The following is a 20,460-nucleotide window of genomic DNA, read 5'->3' on the forward strand; positions in this document are numbered from 1 at the left end:
TTTTTGGTTTTTTATCTGTATTGATGTGGGTAACGATGGAGTTCCTGAAGGGTGTATAAAGCTGATGGTTTTAACTGCTAAACAAGTGCATGGAAGTGTGTACCCAGCGGTGACTCAGAAGAAAAGCTGGTGATTTTATTTCTGACAAATCAGCCATTGAAAATTCTCAGAGTACACCTGTATCCGATATGTGCAGGACCGCCATTATCTGGAATCAACTCTGGACACAGAGGGCAATACAGAGGACAACTGAGACTAGTTTAAGTTGTTTGGGACCAAGTCCCCTTCACACTTGAACTTCCTCAATTGCAGAGACTGCTTTATCCATATCCAATACAAGCACCATGTTCTTAAAATATGAGCCTTCTCTAACCAACGGGAATTTGAAATTTCTGCTTCCATCTGGCTGGCCTCTGGAAAGAGTAGGCTTAATCACAGTGATGTGGGTGGGCTTGAGAAAGCTAATCTGCAGGACAGATGAGCGACTTTATCTTTGGCCTCTTCTTGAGCCGCCTTCTTTCCCGGAGGTTCCATGAGACATAATCCATTTCCTTCTTGTGTTTCAGTTTTGCTCAGTGGTTTTCTCCTCCTGTCCAACACGCATCTGAACAGATGCAGCGGTGGGCTTTACCTGTTTGCAGAATCCATTTGTTTTTATTCATGAGAGACGCCCTAACGAAACGAATGTTTGCTGGGCAGAGTGACCTGGGTTTTCAGTCTGAATGCTGATAAGCATTTCCCTCTCATCGGAGTCTGATTTGAAAATCTGGCCTCAAATTAAGATTGGCAGATGTGGTCTTCCAGATGGCGACTTGTGTCTTGATGTAAAATGAGATGACTTCTGTCTATTCTGGTAGGTTTGACATCAACATTTATTACACAGCCAGAGGTGTGCTGGTGGGTGCTGCGTAAAACATGCTTGAAAGGTAGCCTTTGTCTGGGCTTCTGTGAGGAATGCAAAGCAGATGTGGGACTGTGGCATGATAAAAAGGGCCAAGGCTTTGAGTAGCCTCGGCGAGTCTCCCTGAGCTTGTTCGGTCGAAGCTGAATTGAAAGGTAGAGAGAAAGAACGGTGGTTTTTTCATTTATTAGACTGGCGTGCAATTCTCATTTTTGCAATTGCTAATCACATGCCTTTAGTTCAGTCACTCACACATTGAGTCTCCATTTCCTTAGCTATAAAGTGAACATCATCCATCTTCCTTTATAGAAGTAGACTAGGCATCATAGGAGTCGGCATGTTGTTAGGCCTTCATTACTCAGTAGCTACCATTATTAGGCTTATGATTGGGCTTCATTCATTTACTGATTCATTCATTCTTCAAATATTTCCTCTGCATAGTGTGTGCCAAGTACTGGGTAAGGGGGCCAGGAATAAATCATTAGATAAAAAAGCCTCCCATTCCATCATGGTGCTTGTGATAGGTGGGCCGTGGATGTCTGGCTGGAGCACTGGTGGCGTAGTGGGTTACAAGGTGAGCCGCTGACTGCATGGTCAGCAGTTGGAAACCATTTTTCCCATGGGGAAAAGCTGAGGCTTTTTACTCCTGTGAGACTTACCAACTCAGCAATACACAGGGGCAGTTCTACTCTGCCCTTTGGGGTCACTGAGACCTGGGAATGACTCAATAGCAGGGATAGGTGGTATAAATTATTTCTTCTCAATGACAACCATAACGATTTACAGTCTCCGGAACCATATGCAGCAGTTTGACTGTGTCCTGGGCCTGTAGGATCACAATGCGTCAGAATTAACTATGCTGGATTGCAGTGGGTAGGTGGGAATGGTGACAACGCTGAAGGGGCCCAGGTGACACAGGAGTTAAGCCATCAGCTGCTAATTAAAAAGTCAGCAATTTGAAAACCACCAGCCACTCTGGAGGAGCAAGATGTGGCCGTCTCCTTCCGTAAAAACACACAGCCTTAGAACTTTTCTGAGCAGGCCTCTCTGTGCCCTAGGGTCACTGTGAGTCAGAATAAACCCAACAGCAATAGGTTGGTACTCCATACCTGGGCAGGGTTATGTGCCACTTAAAATGGAAAGGATATACCAACTGTAAACTTTACACATCGATGGACCGATATTTCCCCACTGAGACTGAAGTCAAACAAATCCATTTCCAACACCAGTGGGGGATTTGCCTGAGGAAAGTCCGGGGCTTTGCACACGCGCTTCCTTTATAAACCTAGACCACCTTTCAAATACGCTTGTCTTCTCCCTCGAGTGTCCCTGGGTGTAGCTCCTGCTGAGGCTGTTCTTCTGTGTCTTCCACTTTTTTTTCCACCCCACTCCAATCCTTGATTTCATCCGTGCGGCATCTGTTTGTTTGCATTTGATCGGTTGTGCCATTCCATTGTATGAATCCACCCTATGTTGTAGGCAGGGCTTTCCGGTGGCTTCCCTGAACTGTGCTTTTCCAATTCAGTTTGCCTCTGCCCAACAAGTCTACACTGTATTATGCCCTGAAATCTCCTTCCCCTCCAATTTTGTAGCAGCTGCCAGTTTCATACTGGGCAATTTGTCATGAGATTATCCACGAGTAAAGGTGGCCCTTTGAGTACACACACCCTGAGGAACACCACACGTTGTTGGCAGTCCTGCTCTAAACCCACCCGGATCTCTTCATCAGAGCTCATTACTCTGAGGTTGGGCATGGCAGACTATTCTCTGTTTGTCTAGATCAGAGTCCACGGCAATCTTGCTCTTACTGGCTTGCACGTTTTCAATTGTCTAGGTACCATCATGCCACCACCAGCGTCTAGAGGTGCCCTGAATTGCACGAGGTTATTCTCTGCAGGGATGCCTGGTGCTTGGCCAGACCGTTGGTGACCTTGCTGGTATTTCAGAAATGGATGAATACTCACCCACTTCCTGCTTCTTTGATCACGTATATTAACCTGTCCTAAACCTGTGTGGGCCTCTTAAATGACTTAAATTTGATGAATTTTTATTCCATATTTGGTGAAAGTGGGAGAAATAAGGAGGCACTTTTACGACATGCCTTGTGTGATAGTTAGGTTTTCTGTGCAGACACGGCTCCCGTAGGAACATGTGGACAGAGTCTAGCCTGTCAGTCAGGCCGCAGCTTGAGTAGAGGGCAACTGAGATAAAGGACTCCCTGGAGGCTGGCCTCCATCTCTCTCTCTGCTTCACCTTTCTGCTGGTGAGCCACTTGAAGACTTGCTCCAGCCCTGGAATGCGGCCACAGCCTTTGGACCTACACAACCTGGCACCCACCCGTCCATAATCTTTTAGCATCCTGCAACATTGCACGTGGCTGTATGAGTCTGAAGAGGGACTAAGGGACTTGTGGACTGGTCTTTGACTTATAGACTTGATCTGGATTGGGCTGGGATACTTAATTGATAGAGAATCACTCAATGACATAAAGCTCTTTCCTATACACACAGGAATGCCACTGGATTTGTTTATCTAGTTCCCCAGCCTTATACACCTGATATGGATCAGTCCAACTCTAAGTGCCTCAGAAGAAAGGCCTAGTGATCTACTTGCAAAGAGGAGCCATGGACAATTCCGTGCAGCAGTTTTTCGGTCACCATGAAGTGGAATCAGTTCCCTGACCATTCTTATGTGTCTTAAACCACAAGCTCGGAAGCTGTCTGGCGGGCTAGCCCCACTACATGGTTCTCCAGCATTTCCATTAGTCACAGGCTAAACACACAGAAACATCCAGATTTCCAGTTTCTCTGGAGGCAAGATAAATTCAGAAGGATTTGCAGCACTGGAACGGCATGCCTTCCTGGGAGTCCTTAGCTGCTGGTGAGTAGTCGGCCCCACTCCAATCCAAAATAGCTCATGTTCTTCACTTGACCTCAGCCCCTGCCACTCTCTGCTGTCTCCACTTTGACAACTTTAGCTTTTGAATTTATTTTTTAATATCCTGAATCTCATATGCACTCAGAGGGACTCTGGTGTTTCAGTGGGTGAGCATTGGGTCGTGAACCAGAAAGTTGGTGGCGTAAACTCACCAGTCACTCTATGGAAGGAAGATGAGACTGTCTGTCCCCATAAAGATTAGAGTCTCCAGACCCCACGGAGAAGTTGTACTCTGTCTTCTGCTGTCAGAATGAGTCACAATCAACTCATCAATAGATGGTATCCGCTTGAGGGTGCGACATCTGGATTAGGTCATTCTGACCTTTTAGCTGTACATTGTTCCTGAGAATAAATGTAATCATCTGCAGTTCACCAGCGAGGAAACAGAGGCTCGGGTTCTAACAACCGCAGCGGGCTCATTTGTATTGCATCAAAGGTTAGAGAAGATGAAATCATACCATTGGAAAGTGGATTATTGTAGGTGCAGTAAGGTTGACATTTAACACCTTATCATTTCATCTCCTTTCTGACCCATTTTAAAGTTGCCCTACTTTTCACTCTTTTCTGCTTTCTTTTCTATTGAAGTTTTTGTGTTTTACTTTGTTATTATTGTTGTTTTGTTTTTTAGAAACTGTTTTCCTGCATTTGAAATCCAGGATTGGTAAATCTGCAGAGAAGGTGATTGGATGAACGGTTCCTCAGGGGATGGCAGGGGTGTAGGAAGGGGAGCTAATAGTGATGAGTATAAGAGTGAAGAAGAGACTCTGAACTTTCTTTTGATGATAATTGTACAGCACATCTTGATGTGGTTGAACTATTGAACTCTATGATCTGTGAATTATATGCCACTAAAACTGTTCAAAACAGAATCAATAGGAAAAATAAAGGGTTCTTGACTTACTTGGCTGACTGGTATCTACCCTCTACTGATGATATCTAGATGACTAAATTTGGTGGTACCGTTAGAACCAAACCAGTAACCAACTAATCAAAAGTAGTTACAGGGGAAATGAGGAAATGCAATGTTATGGAAGATTATTCTCAAAAGCAGCTACTCTGAATCAAAAGATTATACAACACAGGACAGTCATTTAAGCAGGTAGATTTGCTTTTGTACCCCTTCCCAGGACTGGGATAGGATGTGTTTTGTTCTTTCATTGGCTATAAATGAGAATTGACTGGTGGGAGTCCTAGCACGGTGTAAGGAAAATTGAGGGCTTGCAATAAAGCGAAGGTGGGGTAGAAAGGGGGAATCAATTATAAGGATTTACATACAACCCTCCTCCCTGGGGGATGGGCAACAGAAAAGTGGGTGAAGGAAGACATCAGACAGTGTAAGACATGACAAAATAATAATAATTTACAAATTATCAAGGATTCATGAGGAAGGGGGGATCAGGGAGGGAGGGGGAAAAGGGAGAGGAGATGATACTAAGGGCTTAAGTGGAGAGCGAATATTTTGAGAATGACGAGGGCAATGAATGTACAAATGTGCTCGACACAATTGATGTATGTATGGATTGTGATAAGAGTTGTATGAGCCCCAATACAGTGATTTTAAAAAATCATAAGCATTCTCAGGCTGCTCCTGGGCACTCTGAAGACATATTCAGTGGTTACGTATTTCACAAAAACAAACAAACACATGCATGTGTGCACATGGGCACAGATACAATTAAAAAAACATTGAAAAGAAAACAAATGAAAAGATGTTTAAAAGAGAGAACAATTATTCCACAAATTATCCTAAGAGTATATTTTGGGGCCTTAAATATGGTCTCATGAAAACAAGTAAGTTGTAGTTCTTGCAAGGTTTTGGACATCACTTTTCTACACACTGACAAAAATAACTCTGCCATCAAAGTTGCTCCATTAATTTCTGTAAGCGATCCACTCTTCACTTTGCTGTTTTGCCACAAAAGTTCAGATACTTCTCTTAATTTGGTTAAACTCAGGCCACAATCAACGTTTGAAAATGTGTTCCATTGTTTAAAACAAATACTTATTCACCCGTGAGATCTTTGAGTGTCTCAGAGGTGCATGGGTACTCCTCGGTTCTTTGCTCTTATCTGAAGGAAGGACTCCCCTCGCCTTTGGAAGGGGTCATGCTTGCAAATATTCTGAGCAGGAACTTGGATTTGTTTGTAATGATGATGTGCAAAAACCTGCATGCAATTCCAGAAGTGACAGCTCTTGTTTACCAACAAGTGCATTCAGAGGAGCAATGAAAAAGGCAGTGTTAATTGAGATCTGATGGAAACCAATGTGAGAGGGACTGTTGGCAAATCCCCCCAAAATTGAGGATTTAAATGGAATAAGAGCTGTCAATAATAGAATCAGCTGAGGGATGAACGATCACTGAGAAACCAGGCAGGACAAATTGGCCTTAAACTGTGACTATATTGGTTAATAGCCAATGGTCCCCAGTGACTGATCACAGCAATTAAAAAAATTTGTACCATAAATATTTTATCATCAATCATAATGATTTATTCAAATATACATGAAATTCTTTCTTACAGACAGGACTCATTTGCAAGGAATAAAAGCTTGCTTTAATACTTTACAAATATGTTGAACTTCAGCAAGTATGTATTGACATGAAATAGGAACTGTTCCATAACCTTTCATTCCTAGTCATTCATTATAAGAGAGACAGATGCTAGAATTTTTCAAAACCGCCTCTTAATTATACAAGAACTGTTGATCGTTATGAACTATTCCTTCACAAAGCTGTGCAAATTAGACTCTTTCGTTCTCTATTTGTTGGGGGTGGGGGTAGAGTGTGCAAGACTGATATCCCAGGCCATCTTTTTCTTGAAATTGGAGTTACAAAGCCCACGTAAAAGAAGTGACTTCTCTGCCACAATAGAAGATAGGCTATATATTCTCATAAAACTTGAAGTTCATATGCTTTAATAAAAGTTATGCATCTCAAAGTCAAACTCACTGCTTTCAAGCTGATTCTGACTCATAGCAGCCCTATAGAACAAGGGAGAGCTGCGAGTTTCTGAGACTGTAACATTTCATGAGAACAGGTTGCCTCATCTTTCTTCCAAGGAGCAGTTAGTTGTTTTGAACTACTGACCTTGTGGTTAGCAGCCTTCAAAATGTTTGTGGAAAATCCCATGTTTTAATTCCATTTTTTCCCACATCTCTGAACTTTCTGAAACTCCCTCATGTGTGTCTGTGTGTGTATATATATGAATGCATGTGTATATATATGCATATACATAAACTTAAATTCTATATCATCTTACATAATAAATCAGATTATTATCAGATGCTTTTCTTAAGTGAATTCATAACCTCTGCCTTATCAATACTTATTCTGAAGAGAAGAGGAAGTTATTCACAGGAAATAGCAGGATAAAGAAATAGGCATAAGTGATAAATCAAGAATATATTTATATATGCTAATATCTTGCTTTTAAATACTAACTCCACAGATTTTGTATTCCCTCAGATTTCCTTTTGGCTGGGTGGCGGGTGGTAACTTATTAGAAAGAAATATGGAATATGTTGTTCTTGAACATGCTCCCTTCCCATTTCAACAGGTGCCAATAAGAGAATCTAAAAATAATGCCGATGAATTGGAGGAGGGTATAGTGGAAGCGTTCTAGAAGGCCTTTTGCTTTTGTTTGCTTACTTGTCTGAATTTTATTTGTATAAAATTAAAGCCTGGCATTCAAGCTGTGCTTCTGAAATGGGTTCTTATTTTTCTATTTTGGGTTTCTTTCTTTAACTTATATCATCTTTTATTTTTTGCCATTTATGTTTTTAAAATCATTTTATTGGGGGTTCATACAACTCTTGTCACAATCCATAAAATCCATATATACATCAATTGTGTCAAGCACATTTGTACATTTGTTGCCATCATCATTCTCAAAATATTTGCTTTCTACTTGAGCCCTTGGTGTCAGCTACTCATTCCCCCCCTCCCCGCCCCCCTTCATGAACCCTTGATTATTTGTAAATTATTATTTTGTCATGTCTTACACTGTCTGATGTCTCCCTTCACCCACTTTTCTGTTGTCCATCCCCCAGGGAGGGGCGCATATGTAGATCCTTTTAATCGCTTCCAGTTTCTACCCTCACCTTCCCTCCACCCTCCGGTATCACCACTCTCACCACTGGTCCTAAGGGGTTCATGTGTCCTGGATTCCCTGTGTTTCCAGTTCCCATCTGTACCAGTGTACATGCTCTGGTCTAGCCAGATTTGTAAGGTAGAATTGGGATCATGATAGTGGGGTGGGGGAGAGTGTCAAAGGAAGCATTAAAGAACTAGAGGAAAGTTGTGTGTGTCATCATTGCTACACTGTACCCTGAGTGGCTTGTCTCCTCCCGGTGACCCTTCCATAAGGGGATGTCCAGTTGCCTACAGATGGACTTTGGGTTCCTACTTCACACTCCCCCTCATTCACAATGATATGATTTTTTTGTTCTTTGATGCGTGATACCTGTTTCATTTGACACCTTGTGATCACACAGGCTGGTGTGCTTCTTCCATGTGGGCATTGTTGCTTCTCAGCTAGATGGCCACTTGTTTATCTTCAAACCTTTAAGACCCCAGATGCTATAACATTTGATATCCAGGCACCATCAGCTTTCTTTACTACATTTGCTTATATACCCACTTTGTCTTCAGTGATCGTGTCGGGAAGGTGAGCATCATGGAATGGCAGTTTAATAGAACAAAGTGTTCTTGGATTGAGGGAGTACTTGAGTGGAGGCCCAATGTTTATCTGCTACCTTAATACTAAACCTATAAATATAATCACATAGATCTATTTCTTTGGACCATACAGGTGGAAGGACTTGAAGCCCTTGCAGAAATAGCTTTATTGTCTAATTATGAGGTCATTGGCACTTATGACTTCAAATATTACCTCTCTTTGGAGATTGAGAAACACCTCTTCTCTTTATTAGGCCTTGGTAAAAGCTAGAATGCCCAGCACCTCCATTATTTATACAACCCAAGACCGAATGCTTGGTGACCAGAGAACATCTGTATTAACTTAATATTCATTAATTAGTGTGATTGGGATATTATCAAAGGCAATGATGAAGCTGCACACATTTTCAAATGCTCTGCAGGTTGGTACTTTGAGGGAAAAATCATCTTTTCACATGGGATGTGGACAACTGAGAATTTCCAGCAATTAACTGGCAGGATTGCATGTGTATTTACATGTAGGATGGCTTATATTTCATTTTAATTCCCTTTTACAACATCGCCTGGGATACTAATAAATGTGTGGGAACATGTGTATATAAATAAACTGTCTACATCTGAGCTAATTTGCATCACCATTAGATACAGGCAGCAGCTAAGCGAGCCATTAATGCTGGGCATCAGTTTTATAGACAATGGAGCCAACCCTTCCACGCAAGTCATCCTTTCCTTTTCTGCTTCTATCCCAGACTCCACTGCTGATCTGTAAGGGCTTTTCATGAGGATGACTGCGCAGTGGAATCACACTCGGAGCATCAAAACGAACCAAACCACGAGCGAGCTAGCTAACTCTGGCATGGATCCTAATTCACAATGCCTGCGGTCGTGTGTGAGGTCTGGTGGGACCTCACAATGTTTAAGCACCTTCCCAGATGATTCTAATGTATTGTCAAGATGGTGGACCACTGAATCGCGAATGTGTCTCCTCATATTCTAGGACCGTCAACTTGAGGAATGCAGGTCTCCCATTCCTGTCCCTCATTCCCAGATGACTTGAGTAGCTGTAGCTAAGGCCTGTGGCTGTTTGCCTCCCGGCAGAGAAGCCTGGCGGCCTACGACTGTCAATGGACGCTGAAAATGATAAGCACAACAAAGGGCAGAACGTTTATTTGATTTAACTTTTCTTTCCTTTGACTTATTCATAATCACCCCTGTTACCAACAGGACCAAGTTAAACCAGGTACCAAGTGGCCTCTAAATGGATTGAGATGATTTCAGAATAACAATTATAAAAATACCTCACTGCCACTGAACCAATTCCACCTCACAGGGACCCTCTAGGACAGAGCAGAACCGACACCCTGGGTGTCCAAGGCTCGCAGTCTTTGTAGAAGCAGAAAACCTCATCTTTCACCTACAGAGAAGCTCATTGGTTTGAGCTACCAACCTTTCTGTCAGCAGTCCACCGAGCCACCTGTCACACCACCAAAGCGTCTTTCATTTACGAACAATCCCGATAATTTATAAGAAGTCATATTTTCAATGGGTGAAAAGGATAGTTTAGACCCCAAGAGAGTTCTGTGCCAGAAACAGCCCACTTAAAGCTTCAGATGAGACTTAAAACACACATGACAGTTTATGGGCTTACACTGTCTGAAATGCTTTCACAAGATAGCTCATTACATCTTTTGGGCCACTTTGTGAGGCAGATACTATTGCTCTCTCTGGGGAAGAGATGAGGAAAGCAAGGTGCAAATGGAATTGGTGACGAGTAGTTCTAGAGGCTTTGCGTGGGTCCTGGACCGTGCCCAGGTAGAACGGACCAAGAAGTCGGGAGAGAAGCACGTTGTGAGACATTGGGCTTTAGACAGCATTTGTTCTGCTAGTGAGCCCTGGTGGTGGGATAGTCAGGCACTTGGCTGCTACCTGAAAGGTCTGCGATTTGAACCCATAGGAGCAAGGACAGACGAGCTGTTCCCATAGATTTCAGGCCAGGAAACCCTCTGGGGTGGCTTGAGTGGGAACCAATTTGGTGACAGAAAACAGCAGCATGCCTCCTGGTTTTTCATCCTAAATTGGGCCTCTAATAGAAGCAATCGGTATAATTTTTCTTCCTTTGGCACTGTTAAACACGTCATCACTTCATTCAACCCCACAAACCTAGAAACATACTCTTATTATTCTCAAGTTACAGAGGAGGAAAGTTAGGTTTAAAGAAGTTAAATAACTTGCCCAAAGTCACCGAGCTGGGCTTCAACTGTCTGGCCTTCAGTCCTGTATTCCAGAACTCCGCCATATGCTGCCTTTCTGCAAGAGAAGAGAGGAAATGCATTCACACCAACTATATGGCACTGCATCCTGCTTCCTGACATTTCCACCCCAGGAAGACGCTGCCTGTATCCAAAACATTTCTCCTTACGAAATGCCCGCGCTGTCTTTGTAATAGCTTGCAACCTGGGACTTGGTGTAGGGATGTGAGGGCAGACCGTAGGTTGAATCACAGTGCCATCTGCCCTTTCTGGTTCTCAGATTTTAATCCATATCATTTAATACTCACCACGCCCACAATCCCCTGGCAAGCTCAGCTCCAGGAGAGGATCACCAGGGTCCTCTCTCAACAAGTAAAGCCTGGGGTCATCGAGTCAATGCTGACTGACACTCACACTCTAAGACAGAAGATAACAGCTCCTTAGACTGTAAAAGCTTATGGAAGCAGACTTCCAAGCCTTTCTCCCAAGGAATGCTGGATAGGTTCCAACACCAACCTGGAAATGAGCAGCACAGTGCCCCATCAGGACTCCTTCGAGGATGCTGACCCATCTTTCTTTGACGTGGCCTGCACATGCACAGCCACACAGAGCTTTGCTTTTCGGGGTCAGTGTCTCTCTCCCTTTCTGTTCCCCATTCCCATACTTTTTTTTTAAGCAAAAGGGAAGAAATTTTTTGGAGCCCACACAGGAAACCCTAGGGGGGGCCCAGCATACCTTACTGTGTAGGCATGCCCAGCAAAGAGTCATGCCATTCACTGTACCCCCATGTCCCAGAGGGACTCCCCTTGAGCCAAGTCCCAAAGCCCCAGGACTAGCTGGGGTGGGGATATCCCATACGTTTTTATGTTTTAGCTTTCCTCTGCGATTTGGAAGTTCCGTGGTCTCTTTAAATGTAGACATTGCAGCTTACTTTTGGTAGCCATGGCCCTTGCGAGAAAGGCCCTTGAGCCTCAACTCCAGTTACTATCAATACTGGTCCCATAAGAAATGAACGCAGCAAGGTCAGAGAAAGGGATTGTAGTCAGACAGACCTATAGTCTACCATTGGCTATCTGTAGGAAGATAGGGAAATCACTAAGTATCTCAAGAAAGAGCTTCCGTTTCCCCGTCTTCAAACTGCACCCAAGCATACACACTTTCCCGGGCAATTCACAAGACATGCTACGTGCAGCACTGTGGTGTCTGCTTAGCCTATGAGAACATCTATACCAAGTCAACCACAAGTAATATTCTTTCCCTACACAATAAGAGACGTTGGCCTTATCATTGCAGCTAAGGGCATTATGTGGTTTGTGGACAAGCTGATTGCCATGCAAAATCAGAATTTTAGGGAGCAGGGACTCCATGGGCAGATGTGTTTGTCCAAGTCCCTGCTACACCACTTTCTTAGCTGCGTGATCTTTGAGGCGTTACTCAACATCTCTGCGCCTCAATTTTCTCAACTGAAGATGAGGATGAAAATAGTATCTACATGAGAGGACTTTCATGAAAATTTAAAAGCTAACATGAGAGTTGACAAATGTGGAAACCTTTGGACATCATCTACTACATATTAAGCCAGATGCCAGTATTAATTATTTCAGTTAAATTCTCTCTGAAGTCACAATAGCAAAATAAAACTGAAGAATATATAGTCTATTATCTTCTTAGATATATACATAAGTTTCCCCAGGAACTTATATATCCAGAGTTATAAATGTGTATGTCTAGAACTTTATAAGATTTACATGCTCCCCTGGAAATATGTTCCCCTTGAAATGCATTCTTCTCTTTAGTACCTTTACCTCCTTAATTAAGTCTTTGCTCCAAATTTCTCACTAAGGTGATCTTCTTTTACTTTGTAATGTCTTTTCTGAAATGTTATAAATGCACCTCATAAATCAACTCTGTTCCTATGGCTAGGGAATGTCTATCAAGAGCCATGGATCAGAGTTTTTCAAAATTCCCTGCTAGAAATTACCAAAAGCACTTAATTAATGTCCAGGTTACCAGGCCGTGACCTAAATCAGCAAGTCGGGTTTGGGTTGGCGCTCAGGAACATGTGTGTGAAACAAGTAGCCTGCACAGGCCATTCAGAGAGATGGTCCCTTTGGCCCTTTGGTGATCCCTCAGTGCTGACATAAAGCTGAGGAGGGAGAGACCACGAGGCGACCGGTTACATTTTATTCTGATTTTACTCCTCCCAGCCCCAGGGGGCAAATTTCTCAGCTTTCTTTCTGTGAGAAATTACTCTCAAACACACTGTGCTATCTTCATTTCTGAGATTTCTAACCTCTAGTAGCTCATGCTTTCCAGTCGCCCAAATCCATCAGCTGGAAACACTTTTCATGGCATGTTGAACAAGACAGAGGCAATGTGACCCCAGGGACCCAGCAGAGAGTAGGGAAATGGGGAAAAAAATCTGAAGCTGGCATCTTTGTAGCCTTGAGAAATCCACCAGTTTGGGTATCTGTAAAGACAGAAGCTAGCCTTTGCCTTTCAGTCCGGCTGCTTGACCGATTTCACAGGTTATTCCTGGCTAGAAAGTGGGAATGAGTAATGGCTTCGTTCTTTAAAAGAACCAGGATAGAACTTTTCAAGAAAACCAGGCAGAAGGCATTTCAAAGATGGCTTAGGGTATTTTTGTTTGTTTCTTACATATGGTGTTTTCTCACTCAGTGATCGGAAGAGTTCAGTATTCCCCGCCCTCACTCTAGCTGAGGCGATGTATTCGGGTGCTACAGAGTATAGATTTGAATCCCCCAAAGTCTCTGGGACTCTGAGTTCCATTTTCCATCCACTCACTGAGGCCACATCCCTCAGGGCCTCCGGAGACTGGTTTTCTTCCCTCTCAAATGAGGCTGTGTTGGCAGGTGCCCGTGATCGAAGTTCTACCCCATCGCCCCTGTGCCCAACAGAACAGAAAATGGCCCGGTTCTGTCCCAGCCTCACTGCTGTTATATTTAAGCCCATAACTGCAGCCATGGGGTCCATCTAGTTTACCAAGAGTCTTACCCTTTTTCATTGTCCCTCCACGATACAAAGAATGATATCCTCTCCAAGCACTGGTCTGCCCCTGATAGGAATGATATTGACCACCTAATACTTGGTCCAAAGACTAAATGAGATACAGGTTTTCTCTGCTATCCAAAAGTAGAGCTATGAAAATGCTCATGAGCTGAAATGGTGCCAAGCGGAAAGGCAGGTACCATTCATTAATGCGGGCAACATGGCTGGGCATCCACAGAACCAAGTCACACATAAGACCAAAGTTACCACCTGCATTTGGTGTTCAAAGCCAGGTGGCTTGATGCTGAGATTCTGATATAATTGCCAGGGGGCAACTCATCAATCCAAACTTACTGCCGTCAAGTCGATACTGATTTTTTGTGACTCTTTAGGACAGAGTAGAACTGCCCCTGTGAGTTTCCAAGGCTGTAACTCTTCATGGGAACAGAAAACGCCTGTGTGTCTCTTGTGGCGCAGAGGGCGATTTCCACCTGCCGATCTCGTGGCTGGCAGCCCCCCTCGCAAGCACTATGCCGCCAGGACTCCCCTTCCTGGAGAAGGAGCAGGGGGTTCACTTTGCTGCTCGGATGCTCACAGGCTGCTGTAGAAGAAACCCTGAACCCTTGTTTTACTTTCTACCCACTTTCTGATAACAAAAATCTTGTTAGAAATTTCATCTGTTAGCTAAAGCTGGCACTAAAGTAGATGATGCATAAAAGGAAATTGGCATAAAGCAAACAAGGGAGACGGTGCCTTCTGTAATGCACTGAGCACGGGTGCTGGCACAGGGGATGCCCTGAGGATGCTGCCTGTGTTGTTGCACATGCTCCTAAACGTGGGTCATGGGTATAACCAACCCAAGCTCACGGTCACCTCCTCTCTATTTCCATGTGTGTTCTTCTTACTTATGGCTCATTGTGCAACTCAGATGTCCATTCCTTCACACTGCTCCCAAACTCACAAAGACGGAGCACCAACTCAGTGCCTGGCCAAGGCTCTCTGGTGCTTAGTAGGTTGCGTGTTGGATTGGTAACCACAAGGTCAAGTTTGACTCTACCAGTAGTTCCATGGGAAGAAGAGGAGGCTTTCTAATCCCATAAAGCCTTATGGCTTCAAAACCCCAAAGGGGCAGTTCTACTTCATCCGACAGGGTCTCTGTGAGTTAGAATAGAGTCCATGCCACGAGTTAGGGAGGTGTGTGCCTGTCAGGATTACCCCCCCCCCCATTATCCCCACTGTCATGGAGCTAAATTCTGGCTCACAGTAAACTGATAACACGGTGTAGAGCTGACTCTGGGTTTTCGAGACTGTAACTCTTTATGGGAGTAGAAACCTCCATCTGTCTCCTGAGAGTAAGATGGCCATTGAAACTGATCTAGTGGTTAAGATCCTGTGTTGGTCTAGGCACTTTAGAGAAACAAATCCACAGAAAGAGTCATGTAAAAGAGAGAGTTTTATATAAAGGTTAAGTGCACATCAAGAAAACATCCCAATCCAGTGCTGCCCAAGCCCACAAGTCCACCATTAACCCATTAACCATATGTCCAACACCAATCCACAAAGTCCTCCTCCATCTCACAAAACAGATGCAATGATACCGACTGCAGGAGGAAAGTTGAGTCAGTGAATGTGTAAGCATCTCAGCGCTGGCAGGGGTCTCCACATGGGTGCTGCAGCACCCAGGGCTGCATCGGGGTAGGTCCATGTGGCTTCTCCTTGGGGAATGTCTTGCAGGAAGTGAGCCTTGCCAGCTGAAGCAGGGAACGGGCTAAGGCAGCTACACCCTGGTCCGACCATCACAAAGCAAGAGACCCAAAAACTAGAAAGCCGAGGATCACCGAGCCATTTATCTTTCTCTCTGCCCTTCAATTAACCCCACGTGTGCTTATTGGCCAGGTTGCCACAATAAACTAACTACCTCAGATCCCAACTCCTAACCCAATGTACTATTTGGGCCTCTGGCAGAGTCCCCAGGTGGGTCAAATGATCAATATATTTGATTGCGAAGCAGACGTATCTTGGAAGATTCTGCTTCTAAAAAGTCAGCTTTTAAATACCCAATGGAGCAGAGTCCTAATCTGACACACTCGGGGACATCATGAGTTGGCAGTGGCTCCCGAGCAACTAGTATATACCTGGGTATATTCTAATCTGCATATTCAGGTTTTGAAGCGGTGTGAGGCAGGGATTGAGGGGAAATCATCCACAATGGGATCCAAGTAACACCAGAAATTCTCCATCAGAGAATTAGAGGGCCTATTCATGCTATTTGAAACCAGAACCTCTGAGCTGTAGTAGACACACAGAGGCCAGCTTTACGTCATTAAAACAAGAGAAAAACAAATGTGCCATTAAGTTGTTTTAAAACAAATAATATTCTCTTCCAACTCCTCATCACATACTGATACACAACCTATATTTGAGTTAGAAATAAAGTGTGTGCTCAGAACTACCTCTTCCTTTAGACTCTCTTCCTGGTCCGTGGGCTCTCCTTTGCTAGATGATTGGCGTTGCTGCTCGACTCAGACTTTTGGCCGTTTTCATCCAGCAAAATTCTCAGACTTAAATTTGTTGAAGCCGTATGATGTAAGCCCTTCTTAAAAAGCCCTTTACAGCTTCACGTTTCCTCCAGAGATGATCGAAACTACTTTTCCAGCCCTTCCTGGAAGTAACCGAAACACCTGCTGTTCTGAAGCTCTGCTCTTTTGAGCTCCGTCTGTCTTGCTGGAATTTAACCCTGCTTCTTCCTGCTCACCCCTTCGTGGAGGTTGCCACTGAGCGCGGGGGGCGGACGCATGGAGTAACTGTTTAAATACTTGGGAACTGCTGTGAAGTCACCCCCCTTAGATGGTTGTAAAAAACATGAATTTTCTGGGAAAAGTGCGTTTTGCCTCATTAACTTCTTCAGGGTAAAATGTATCACGCTTTTATCCCTCGTCATGATAGAAAAGGCTGGGAATATAAAAAAAAAATTCTTGTGAACATTAAACTTACTGATTTAAAAGCCTCTCAACAGTCCTTTCTAATACTTCATGAATAATAACTGATGTTGATAAATTTCAGTTTTCATTAGTGCCTCATAAAACTTTTTTGTGGCTGTATGATGCTGTCAACATGTTAACATATAGCACCGAGATTTCTACTTCAGCATAAAATGTGAGCATTTCCGTATGAATCAGTGAGTGGAACATTGCTGTGTCTTCCTATGAGACTGTGAATTTAACCAGCAGCATATGCCATGCTTGTGTGTGCAAATAGCACTGCAAATGACTAACTACTAGATACTAGTGATACTAATTTGAAAATTTCAACTTGCTGATTGAGCATATGTGGCTTCAAAAATCTACACTGAATGGCAGCTCCCACTGAGCAGTTAGCAAGGTAACATTTCCCCTTTTCTTTCAACCACACCCCTTTGGCAGTGTTTGTTGGTGACAAGCAGAATTGGCATTTTCCTTAGAGAACAATATCTGCATGCATTGTGCCCACAGTAGTGCTTGGACAGTAACGGTGTGCATCAGTCACATATTCTGGCTGCACAAGACCAACACCCTTGGAGGTAAGATGAGCACATATGTTATACTCTTTACATTGTTAACCATGAAAAACCTTATATTTGGTCAAGTGGTTCCTCGACAGAGGTACGTTTTAGGATCCCCAAGTGGGAGGTTTCTGTGAGAACCTGTCCAATAATAAAGATATCAATCTTTATGTATACCATTTCATTTTTGAAGACTTAAAAATTTCTAAATTAAATTCATACATTGTACATCCTAAGTTGCAATTATTAATCGATATTTGCAGGTGTTTCTTCTTTTGAGCTGTGCCCCATCAGTAAATGAAGGTCTCTAAGTCTGTACTCCATCCAGGTCACTATAGTGGACTGTACTTTGAGAATAGTTTTTCCTTTGTTATATTTTGAGAGCACTGGTGGTGTAGTGGGTACTGTGGGGGGTTGCTCTCTATGGGGTCAGCAGCTCATGCCTCCCCACTATTGGGTGGGACAAGATGAACTTTTCCACTCCTCCTGTAGAAAGCCATCACTTGTCTGTCAGTTTGCCATGCTGGGTGGCTTGTGTGTTGCTGTGATGCTGGAAGCTATGTCACTGGTGTTTCAAATGCCAGGAGGATCACCCAACATGAAATGGATTCAGCAGCGCTACTACACGAAGTGCACATAACGAACAAGGAATTGGCTGCCCACAATGAAGAAAATACCTGCTGAAAACCCTATGCATAGTTTCAAAATGCTCAGATACTGAAAGCCTAATGAATAGCAGATGATGGTTGGAGATAGTGCCGAAGAAGGGCTCTCAAGGGCACTCAAAGTGTGACTGAAGGGGAACTGATTTCTCGGAGTTGGTGATGGAATAGAGTTAAGATTTTAAGAGTAGAGTCTTTGTGATCTTCATTCGCTGATAGGGCATGATTCAAGCTAAGAAACAGCTGCAAAAATCTGTTAAATATCAGAACTTGGGATCTGTGAAATATGAATTTAGGAAAATCCGAGGTGATAAAGAAGGAAACAATATACAAAGATCAATATCCTAAGCATTATTGAGCGAAATGGACAGGTCGTGACCATTTTGAATCAGAAAATTGTATGAGTTACTATGCCAGGAATACCACAATCAAAAAGACTGGCATTGTATCCATTGTAAAATAGGATATTCCAAAATCACTCTTGAAGTACAATACTTGTCTGTGATAGGATTATGAAGAAGAACCCATAAAAACTAGAATATTTTTTCAAAACCATGGATCTAATTTTTTTAAACAAAAAAAACCTATCACTTTCAAAGTATTCTCCATTATGCTTAATTTCTCAAATTTGTGATTCCATTTTTGGAAACAGTTTTTCAAACTCATCTGTTTGGATGTCTGACAGCACCTTGTTTTTTTTCTTCATCCTTTCTATGTCATCAAATCACTGTCCTTTCAAGTCCCTCTTCATTTTTGGAAACAAAAAGAAATCACACAGGATGAAGTCAGGTGAGTAAGGTGCATGGAGCAAGAGAGGCCTTCTGTTTTTGACAAAAACTGGCACACTAAGGTGGCTTTGTGAGCAGGTGCATTGTCATGGTGGCAAAACCAGTCCCAAGTCTGCCACAAATCAGGCCTTTTTTGTTATACACTGTAACTCAACCTTTTCAGAACCTCTAAATAGAAAGCTTGATTAACACTCTGCCCTGGTGGAAACGAACTCCAAATTCACTATCGTCCTCACATCAAAAAAGCAAATGAACATCATCTTGCTCTTTGATTTCACATGACAAGCTTTTTTGGGTGAAGCGATAATCCATCACGTCTTCCACTGGCTTGATTTGCTGTTTGCTTTGGGGGTCTTCACAAGAGCACCATGTCTCATCACCAGTAATGACCTTAGAAAAACAGTCTCAGTTGCTTCAGAGCTGTTTTTTCAAAGCACTCTTTTCTTCTGGTCAGTCGGAACCCAAGGCAAAAATTTTGCATCAACCCTTCTCGCCCCCTGAGCTCCAAGATAGTCCAGATAATTTCCCCATCTCTTCAGTGGTTCATTGATGATGTTTGAGCACAAGTGCACACGTTTTATGGACATTTTCATCCATTTGGGAAGTTGACAGACATTCCAGAATGAGGTTTGTCATCAATCGACATTTCACCTTTTTTGAAATGAGAAAACCATTTGTACCCTTGAGTTTTTCTCATATCGCTGTCCTTGTAAGCTGTGCTCAACATCACAACAGTGTATGTGACATTTTTCCTGAGCAGGAAACCAAATTCCATGGCTGTTCTCTTGAATTGACCATCACAAAAAAAGAGGTTCAAGCAAAACTGCTTTTAGACAAAAAAAAAAAATTCACTCTAACCAAAGAGATCCTTCCCAGGTAATGCCACTGGGTGCACTAACTCAGAGCGAGTTGCTAGATGCTCACCTAGTGGGGAAAATGCGTACTATGAAAGCTCCGCCCAGCAGAGCTTTTACCTAATTTTAGGGGGTGCCCTCCTGCATATCTCTCAACCTTTAAGGAAATCCAATAATACATCTATTATTCAAAATTATACACCAACCATACAATCTAGTGATGAAGAATTTCAAGAATTCTACCAATAAATTCAATCGGAAATTGACTGATACCTATTGGTGATTAGAATGCAAAAGCTGGAAACAAAGAGAAAGGAACCATAGTTGGAAATATGAGCTTGGTAATAGAAACAAAGCTGGATATTGAATGACAGAATTTTGCAAAACCAATTTGTTCATAGCAAATACCTTTTTCAGCAACACTAAGGGTGACTATAGTCATGGACTTCTCCAGATGGAATTCACAGAAATAAAATTAACCATAACTGTGGGAAGAGAAGATGGAGCTGCTCAATACTAGCAGCTTAAACCAAGCCAGGAATGATTGTGGAACAGATCATCAATTTTTCATATCTAAATTCAAGTGAAAGCTGAAGAAAATTAAATGAAGCCCATGAGGGCCAAAATGCAGACTTGAATCCCATCTGAATTTTGAGATCATCTCAAGACCACATGTGACACATTACACAATAATGACGGGAGACTTGAAGGACTGTGGGAGAACAGCAAGATGATCATTCATGGAGAGGGCAGGGGCCATTAAAAAGACAGGAAAGAAAGAAAGATCAACGTGTAGGTGAGAAGAGACTCTGAAACTTGCTTTTAACTATAGTGTAGATAA

The 20,460-nt window shown here is 42.9% G+C and overlaps 1 protein-coding gene across 1 annotated transcript in view; it reads right to left on the reverse strand.

Moving 5' to 3' along the window:
* Positions 1-11,709, reverse strand: part of TAFA1 (TAFA chemokine like family member 1) — a 198,333-nt gene extending 186,624 nt beyond the window's left edge. The window contains exons 1-2 of the mRNA XM_075550881.1: positions 11,697-11,709; positions 10,749-10,823 (exon numbers count right to left, since the gene is read on the reverse strand). Of these exons, the coding sequence (XP_075406996.1) occupies positions 10,749-10,823; positions 11,697-11,709 (88 nt within the window). The remainder of the gene's footprint in view (positions 1-10,748; positions 10,824-11,696) is intronic.
* Between the last annotated feature and the right edge of the window lie 8,751 nt (positions 11,710-20,460).

This window comes from Tenrec ecaudatus, chromosome 5 (assembly GCF_050624435.1).
Source record: "Tenrec ecaudatus isolate mTenEca1 chromosome 5, mTenEca1.hap1, whole genome shotgun sequence".
In the NCBI taxonomy this organism is placed as follows: Eukaryota; Metazoa; Chordata; class Mammalia; order Afrosoricida; family Tenrecidae; genus Tenrec; species Tenrec ecaudatus.